Source organism: Galleria mellonella, unplaced genomic scaffold (genome assembly GCF_026898425.1).
Source record: "Galleria mellonella isolate WM207_F2 unplaced genomic scaffold, CSIRO_AGI_GalMel_v1 utg33, whole genome shotgun sequence".
Taxonomy (NCBI): domain Eukaryota; kingdom Metazoa; phylum Arthropoda; class Insecta; order Lepidoptera; family Pyralidae; genus Galleria; species Galleria mellonella.
Genome location: NW_026442079.1, coordinates 2,728,687 through 2,739,043, shown reverse-complemented (window position 1 = coordinate 2,739,043; position 10,357 = coordinate 2,728,687). Strand labels below are relative to the sequence as shown.

Here is a 10,357-nt window from a genome sequence, read left to right as displayed (position 1 = left end):
TTAGTAGGCATAAGTACTGAAAACTATACAAATCATTACTTGATCTATAAATATTCTTAAATATAAAAGGAGTTTTATGTAACATACTGTACACATTGAATACACGTGTTTACTGTGAATCTCTATCATTTATTCAAAATAATAGTCCAAGAACTATTTTTTATGACAAACAATGTATGTTCAGCAGAAGATAAAAGGATATACCTATAAATTACGTAAAATGCTCATAATAACATTGTTAATAAAAGCACAAACGAACATAAAAAGTTAATTTATTAATTACCGTAAATTCTCATGACCATTCTGGTATAATATGATGCTTGCGCGGCTGTGTGCCAGTTGAACCAAACACACGATGTATGTTAATAGGCGCATAAGATTGATTAATAGTCGAATGTAGAGATATTGTTTTTTAATACACCAATGGATTCACTACTTTCCATACTGTTACAAACAATTATACTCCATAAGTGAAGTTTTACCGTATCATAATAATACTACTTTACATAATACTTATTTATGCGTAAGAACAATGAGTCATTTAGTTAATTACTTATTATATTATAATGAAATTAATCTCAATTTATAATATTATTCTAATGTATGTTCTTTATGCAAGTTTATAATAATTTCTATTAAATTATTCCATTATAAGGTCAGAAGTAATGTTTCTATGGTATCAAAATATTTCAAGGTTGTCTTCTTTGTACTCGTCTATATTAAAAACAACAACCAGGCCAAATAGAGTAGATAACATTTAACTTTCGTAGATTATGGGTACACAATGTTAGCGTACTTTTATCAATCCAAATCTGAAATAGTCAAATTCAGTATAGAGCAGTCAAATATTTCACCGAATGAGCTAGCACCGCCTTTATGATTACATATTTATATATATACTTTTTGCATTCAAATTAACGGTTATATGTAGGTAGATGTCTATAATAGATTTAAAAACTATGACTGACATTAACGAGTTGAATCCTAAGGTGATTTCATACTATAAAGAAAAACATACAGTCCAACTCCAAGCACAAAAAGCACAAACTATAGCCAAACAAAATAGAAAGCTGCATGCTACGTCGGGACAGTGAACTTGTTTCCAAGAAATCAGGAAATGCGTATGTCTGTCTTAACCTGCTCCCACCAGTATATATTAACTATAGTATTTATTTATCAGGTAGATATACTAAGGAAGTTTTAGTAATCACTTCGCCTTCACCTTCGCAATTCAGCGGTATTGCACTTGCGTAATTCGCACTTTAATCGAATATTCAAACTACTCAACTAACTAATAATGCTGTCGTGCATCTATCAGAATACTTAGCTCTAATAACAGGTACTCATAAAACTACTAGCTACAATAACATGGATAGTACTATCGTGATTAAATAACAAACATCCAAACATAAATATCTCACAGAAACATACAAACTATGACTTTAATAGTTTCTTGAATAGTTCCTTGAAGCAAGATATCATAAACATCATCATCATCAACATCATATCAGCCGTTAATTGTTCACTGCTGAGCATAAGCCTTCGCCAAAGAAGGGGGTTTTGCCAGTAGTTGCCACGTTTGGCGGGCAGGTTGGCAACCGCAGTTAAGCTTTGGTGATGTTAGAAAAAGGACGCTGTTGGCCATCCTGGAGTCGCCTCTTACAACACCCACGGAAAAGGAAGCGATGCCCGTTCTATTCCGGGACCGCACGGCAATAATAATAAAAATACCTTGTTTTAAATAAAAACCTTCTAATACTAGTATTAACAATTTACTAACTTAGGAACAAACATAGATATAAAGATCTATACTTAGGTGCCTAGGTCCATTTCGTCTCCTAGATCTATACATACTAACATCTACTTTTGATTTCATGGAGACGATCTCTATTAATTTATATTATTGCAAACTCAATTAGAATACAAGTAAGGATTATCTACAAGTTTTCAATGTTTGGCTACTTTTTATAAATAGAACACAGTTTAATTGTTAGGTATTTAAGTACCTAATAAATTGTGAATGACTTTCCTAGATCACATAAGAGCACTAAACCTAAATTAATTCACTGAATATTTAGTGATAATTGTTTTGTTGTTGTGTTTGATGCAGTTATTCATTATCCCACATATCCACCATAAAACAGACTCAGATATACAAAACTATAAGTATAGCTTAGATTATATAGATAGAGCCTCGAGCTTCAAAAACGGGTCAACTTTTTGTCAGGTAATTGTTAAGCTGACGGCCCACCTGATGGAAAGTGGTAACCATCGCCTATAGACATGAGCAGTACCATGGACATAACAGAGTATACTGTTTCGCCCATGATACCCCCCATGCGTTGCCATTCCTGAGGACCCAATATTTATAAGGATAATTATAAATATTCACATTTTTTTTCGTTCGCGCCATATTTAGTGTTGTAAGTATGCGAAAACATTCCCCGCAAGTGTTTTTTTTAAATTTTTTTTTTAAATAATATTTAATTATTTATATGTTTTATTATTTGTATATTTTATGTTTCTTTTTACATAATATAAAATTTATTGAATAGGTATTATGCAGACTTTGTAATTTGACCGAATTCTTTAAAAATCGATATCTGAGGGTCCATAGACATATCAAACATAGATTCGATGTAAGAATTAATAAAAAATAGCCGCCCTTTTTATTTAAAGTAATATAAGTATTAATTTGGATAAGGATTAATAAAATAACATTTAGAAATTAAACTTAAGATAAAATACAATTAAATATTTTTTACATTTAGTCAACTTAATTACAATTAATGCACTCATATTTTCCATTCCCATTATTTTATATTTCTAAAAACTCGTATAATATTAAAATGGATCCCACTTCAATTATTTCTAACATCAATACACGTTTTATATCTATTATCAGATTCAGAGATATTCGTGTTTATAGAAATCGGTTAAGTAAAAAGTATTCCAAATGGCCGTTATTTTAAGTGACATTATTTATCCATATTTATAGTATACATGGATCCAAAAATACCAATTTTCAACTTTCACTTCAAAATTTTATTTTTTAAAGCAATATATCTACGCATTACTCTTAATAAATAAATAAATGATATGATTAAATATATAAAAAAAGTTAAATATTATAAAGAATTATTTAATATTTTAAGTTGCGACCTTCGCCTATTTACCTTAATCTATAGTAATATTTTTCAATCTGGTAATACTGTCGCGTACACAATTGTATGAAAAAGTTGACCGCTTTTTTTGAAGCATTTGTATGGAGACATTATATAGATAGTGTATATAGGTTATATAGATAATCTAAGATTTACGTGTAATTATTTGATTGTTACTATTGATGTCAGCCATGTTAGATATTTGATAAGATTATGCTATAACTATTGTTGTTTAGTTTCGTATTATGACTGAATTCTCTCTCTCTCTCTATCTCGCTTCGTTTTCGATTTCTATCTATATAGACATTCAATTTCCACAGTCAGAAGCCAGTCCTGTGGCTGTAAGTAGATAATGTTACAAAGACTACAAGTAGAGAATATTCATTGGCATCAATATTAGATTTTATTTCCTCCTACCTATAAAATAAATACTACATATTATAATTAATTATATTCAGAATTTGTAGAACATCCGTACTTGATTACAATGGACGAATTCTTTAATTCATTCGAATATTGCACTGTGACTTGAATGATTTTTGTTGTTTTGAGCAATAAAATGATAATAGGATGTAATAAAAAGTTTATTTACTTTTAAGTGCCTGTATAATATACAACTTGTTAACAGCCTGGTAGTTTTGTGTGACACGCTTGGATTATTATCACATTAGACATAACTAGCACACTATCTTTTTTACCAAGTGGTAATACATGCGTAGTACGTACTGACTAAAAAAAGAACTTTATAATCTATGACTAAATCTGCTTGGAAGTACTGTTAATCCCATTTAAATAAATAACACTCATTTTTCAAAACTGTCGCCGTTGCTGTAATTAGGTGTACTTGCTATCATCACTCACTGGTACTCTATCAGCGCATTTTGATAGAAGAAGAGTTACCATTCAATAATAAAACTCATTCCATTGTTGTATGGTATCATATAACCTTTCCCAAAAAATGAACTATTAAATGCAAAATAATTTTAAATCCTACTGGTAATTCCAGAGATGAGCGCGTTCAATCAAACTCTTTACTTTTATTATATTTGTGTAGATTATAAAGCTCCCAAGACTATAGACGTAATCAGGCCCTGGAGATATCATATGACAGCACCTAGATTGCAACTGAGTAAGGCACCGAACAAACACCTGATAGACATATATATATACATTATTTTGAAAAATATATATTTGGAAAAATATGCATTGTTCGTATACAAAAAATAAAATTCAATCTTAAAAAATTTGTGCATATTAACTTCAAGAATTGCTTAGAAATAAAACCAAGTACATGTTTATTATTTGTTTATTTAAAAAAATATCTCCAATTTAGTAAACGTAAAAACAATATTGAGGAAATGCAAATTGTTAAAACCTGCCCAAGATTTGTCAGCGGAGAACAAAATTCTCTATTTGTTCGCTGAGTATTTTCCACGCGGTACAAGCTCTTAATGTAAATCGCTATTAAATATTTTTACACTTTTCTTTGTTTAAACAATAGAATGCAATTAAGATAAATTATGTAACTCTACAGAATTCACATAGTAATTTGATACTATCTATATTTATCACAATCGATTAGAGTAATTATATTCAGTGATGGACACCATTATGATAAAAATTTAATGTTAATTTTATATTCAGCTAGTTAGGCTTACGTAAATTTGAAGCAATAAACTAATTCCAGAAAAATGCACATTTTCTACATTTACTGAAATTAAGGAGCATTAATCTAGATTTTACAAATATTGCTAATAAGTACAATTACTTGGATTACAGGTGTTTCTGCAATTGGTCGGCAATTTTTATTCAAATTTTGTCTTTATAAAATACATTAGTTATGTGTTAGTTAATACTGAGAATTGACCCTTTACGTAACTATTATGTCATCTGTACTTTTACACTAGAAACTAGATACCAAACTACATCAAACACATTTACTTTTTATTGTCGAAATTTATAATTATTGCTTAGTTCGTATATACTCCACTTGAAATATAATGGTATGAGTGTAAAATCATAAGAAAACGTGATTATTTCATTAGATATTAAGCAGTAATTATCATTGTTTACTTTTAAGAATAACAAATTATAATTTGTTTTTATTTCATGTCTCAAACTTACAGATTCTAAATTTAATCTTATATGATGTGCCAGATATACCATTGTATTTAAAATTTAGTATATAATATGGATATGTTAATTTTTTTTATAACACAGGGGCATACGAGCATGCGGCTCACCTGATGGTAAGTGACTACCGCCGCCCATGATCATCCACAACACCAACCAATGTTAATATTTAATACATGCGCTTAAGAGAAACACGTTATAACTCTGTCAAATCATCTGATATAGATTTATGAATGATTTGTAACGCATTACTAATACATAGAAATGAAAAAATCTTTGAAGTTATTAATATATATACAATGAATTGATTATTGCAATCTTTAGTAACGTAGTAATATAAAAATTCAGAATCAGTGCTAAGATAATATGTTTATATACTACTTCATCAAAAGGGCCGTTAGCGTTTGAGTCATTGTATCTTATAAAATTAACAAATTTATCAGATTATTTAACTTTTTATAAATTGAAGATTAGAGCCGACATGTCGTGCAATAAAATACAAAGTTTTATAATGATTCTCTGTAGGTTCTATGTCTTAGCTGAAAGCAAAAGGAAAATAATAACACGATACAAATTTATTCTGAATTAATTAATATGGCAATTTATTATTTTTCAGAAATTAATCTAATTTTTTTTACTGAATATTATATATTTGGAAGCCCATTTTTAAAGGAAAATATTATAACACTGTCCATGATAAAACATCGATGACAATGAGATACAAAGAATGCATAAATTGCGTTAAGAATAGTACAACGTTCAATATTAATATGAACTGAAATACATAACAGAAATAAATTTAACAGGTACGTTATTTTGTGATATAAAAGCAAATACGTAAATACTTAACAATTCTTTATCTAAAACTCTATAAGTACTTTTTTAAATACACAAGTTTAATTTGAGATTACCAAGATTAAGATGGAAAAGTGATTACGTTTTCACTGAGCATAATCTACAAGGTTTCATCAAGTTGTATTCTCATTCACTCTTTCTACAATAGGCACCATTGATTTTCAACATTTATATTACGTCTGAGAACTAGAAATCTGAATAAGAAAAGATAATAGATGAAGAATATTTTACTTATCTTAATTGAGAAAAGAAAAAAAAAACCGTACCAAAAGATCGATTTCATACACATGACTTTGTCAGACAGATGGTTTACATAATATCGTGAACTAGTAACTGATTACTGATATTATTAATATGGGTTATAGAGTCTTGACACGAATTATTGACTTGCCTCGCTTGACATTTTAAAACAGAGTCATAAAAAAAAAAATAAAGACCAATTGAGTACCTTCTTCTTTTAAAAGTCTCTTAAAAAGAATGAGACAATGTATAAATATTGAGGTTCACAAATTATATATGTTTGTTACAAAAATTATGAAAAGTTTTCACTAACTACATATTTTCTTTTAATAACTGTAAACTATCAAACAAAAAGAGAATATAATTATCATAATTATTACTATAAATAAAAGAAAATTAGTAGTAATATAGTAGCAGTAGTAAAGTTTAATATAACAATGATTAAAAAGCTAATGGAGATCAGTATTATATTATATATATATAATATATAATCATTATTGTTACTAATACATAATATAATCTCAATTGTACCAAATTAAATAGATTACTGTTTAATATAGGTATTAACATATAGTAAGTTGCTAAGTATTTAAAACATTAAATTACGTACTTATCGACCTCAATCAGAAATGAAAAATATAATAAAGACATTAACTTCATTGTTACAGTTATATTTGGAATTTTGGCGTCGTTATATCTCTACAGACGACATAAACATTTGAAAGGCACAATTTAAGATGCACGATTCTATTATGAGTGCATCATAACTTTAACTGTTTTGGAGTCTGAGGGGATAAACAATTTATCTAAAAATATATTTTTTATTTCAACAAGAAAACTTATAAAAAATACATATATATTTGTTATAAGTATACAGCGTATTGAATATTGGTTCTATGAGACTAAATTTTTTAAGTACAGGACAGCTATTAACCCTTAAATTGCCACTCATTGCTTTTTCTTATAATTTCATTTTGGTTCTTAGATATGATAAGCATAAAAAAGACAATGCATTTTAATTTTATGGTTATATGTTTTTTTTAATGTCATTTATAATAGACATTCAACATTGCATGTTAGTATATGGTAGCTTCAGAACTACCAACTTTATATACAATGTTAGTCATACATAAAAGTCTGATTTGAGAAACTAAAAGTGTGTAATTATAATCAAAGAATAACGAAAACGAGAAATACTACAAACGGTACCCTGTATATGTATATATGTCAACCGAATATGTGATATGTTAAAAAAGACTGAATTTAATATATTCTTAACGGAGAAGCTTATACAAACAAATTGATGGAAGTGGAGGAAATGATGAATTGTAGAATTCAGTGACTGCTTTTTGTTTGTTAGAATACTCCAGCTTACAGACAGGCGTGGAGTAAATATATGCAATAAAAGTTATCAAATATATTTGACAGTGACACAAAGCATATGTTTACATTTTTGCAAATAATTATAGATTAAAAAAATATCATGTAAAAGTAGGTCTATTATTTTTTCAGATTTGTCTGGCTAGAAATGGTCGTCAAATTGCCAAAATACGATTGATAAACCCTTTAAATAAACCAATATTATAGTACTAATTAAAAAAAATTGTCATCCAATAATTTATTTTATATTTTAAGTATTTTTTTTTTAATTTTTATGAAATTTATCAGAAGAGTAAACAAATCAGATATGTTAAAACTGGCACAGCACATTGTCGTATTTTAAAATAATGCCATGTCAACGTCCATCCACTGTTTTTGTTCACTTGTTATTTCGCTGTCTTACTATTGTACATTCTAATAAATCTATTTTACATATTTGCTGAGCTTAGATGTTACTTTCACGCAGGAAAACCCTCACAAGATATTTGCACTTGGATTGAATTTATTTAACTAATGTTTATCAATATATTTTTGCACAATGCTTCAGTGGATAAAAGACATCATGTTTTTGGCTTGTACGATAGGTTCTTTTTTCTGCTTGGTGTAAGAGTGACGTCCTATAAAGCGAACAAAATCAATTTAAGGGTTAAGACTGTTCATATCAAAGTTTGACAATATCTGCATTGTCTGAGATTTTTCAATATTCTAAATGATTATTCAAAATTATAGCAAATTAAAAAGTTAATTAGTGATTGATACTTTAGATTTTTAATTTATGTGCATATGATCTATGATTTGAATGAAATTTATGGTCACGAAATGGGCAGCAGCATCCCTCTTTAAACATCATCAAAGCCTGACTGAAATCCATACATGGCAACTACTGGCAAAACCCCCCAAAAGGGGAGGCCTATGTTCAGCAGTGGACAACTACGGCTGATATGATGAGGATGGTACATCTATGATTACCGTTTTAAAATCTTTAAATAATTCATTCATACATATAAAAAAATTCGGTATTAAATATTCAAAGGTAATGTAAACGTTGCTAGACAAATTTATAATAACTCCTAAATAAAAGGACTTTGAAAATATAATAAATTTACATTTAATAGTATTTAAAAAAAAAAGTGGAAAGCAACTCTTCTCTACTTCAAAAAAATATTGTTCTTACTATTCAGTCTTACTATAAAGATTCCTTCTAATTTGTTAATAAATTTCTAATATTCTATTAAGTAATTAAGACTTAGGGAACTGAGTAATTGAGGGATAGGCAGCAGCATCCCTCTTAAAACATCACAAAAAGCCTAACTGCAGTTGCTAACGCGCCAGCTAAACTTGGCAACTACTGGCAAACACCCCTTGTGGAGTAGGCCTATGTTCAACAGTGGACAATTAACGGCTGATATGATGATAATATTATTATGTTCCTTTTTTAACCTTAATTACTCTTTATATACGATGTAAAATTTCCACACGCATGATACGAGTATAAGTATTTTCTAATATCAATTAAAATTTATTATAGTACAGTATAAACATTAATGTAGTTAAAAGCAAATATATTAACAATAAAATTATAATATGCATAAAAATACGTCAACTTTAAATTCATATAATATTACGTATAAAAATCTATTAACTCTGAGAATACAAACATTAATGAGACAAATTAATATCTAATGTAAATAAATGCAAAATAGGAAATTAATTCACTAAGATCACAATTCATCTTTCACCTTCTCGTATTGTTTACAAAATTTAAGCATGTCCTCCGTAGATCTGTCTCCCTCATAGTCCGCTACATGTCTTCCTGATGCAAACATTTTGAAAGTAGGCAGCGTTCGGATGCCTGCTAAATCAGCCACTTTGGCATTTTCAGCTGCCTCCACAGCGATTACTTTTATTGGAGAACTGTCAGTCTTCAAAGTCGTGGCGAGGCGACTGAACGCAGGCTTTGCGGCCACGCAATGTCCGCACCCTAAAGTATAAATATATATATTAAAAACAGCCCTAGGCACCAATCATGGAGTTCACAAAGTATAGGAGTATCCATGCTCTAAAAGCGTGGATAGTCGCGTATCGCTGTCGAGGCTTTTCCAAAAGACTACAATATTTGGTTCTTCAAAATCAGGGTAAAGAGGTTTCTTCAGGGTCAGCAATGCGCGCTTATTATTGCAAACGTTCACAGGCTACACTAACCACTTACTATCAGGTGAGCCCTATTCTTGTGTGGTATAAAATAATCACACTACACTGTCTAGTCACAAAGTAGAATGAGCACTATGTCTCCTATCTAAATTAACATTATTAAATATCATACATTTTTATATAAATACATGCATATAACACACACAAAACATCCAAACAAATACAGACATTTCATGGATACAAAAATATTTATATTGTGTGCATACTGAATGTTCTGTGTCTCAAAGGATTTTTTTCTGACTTCTCCTGTATGGTTTTATTATTTACTAGCTGTTGCCCGCGACTTCGTCCGCGTTTCCGTCGTTTTCCGTAAAATAAGTAGCCTATGTCCTTCCTCACGGTTTAGTGGTTTTGATGAACAGACACATTTCCCT

General features: G+C 29.2%; 1 protein-coding gene across 1 annotated transcript in view; it reads right to left on the bottom strand.

Annotated features, from left to right (window-relative positions):
• Positions 1–4,456: 4,456 nt before the first annotated feature.
• LOC113517549 (protein disulfide-isomerase A5) overlaps positions 4,457–10,357 on the bottom strand; it is a 29,788-nt gene continuing 23,887 nt past the window's right edge. Inside the window, exon 12 of the mRNA XM_052896512.1 lies at positions 4,457–9,753. Within this exon, the coding sequence (XP_052752472.1) occupies positions 9,494–9,753 (260 nt within the window). The 3' untranslated portion in view covers positions 4,457–9,493. The remainder of the gene's footprint in view (positions 9,754–10,357) is intronic.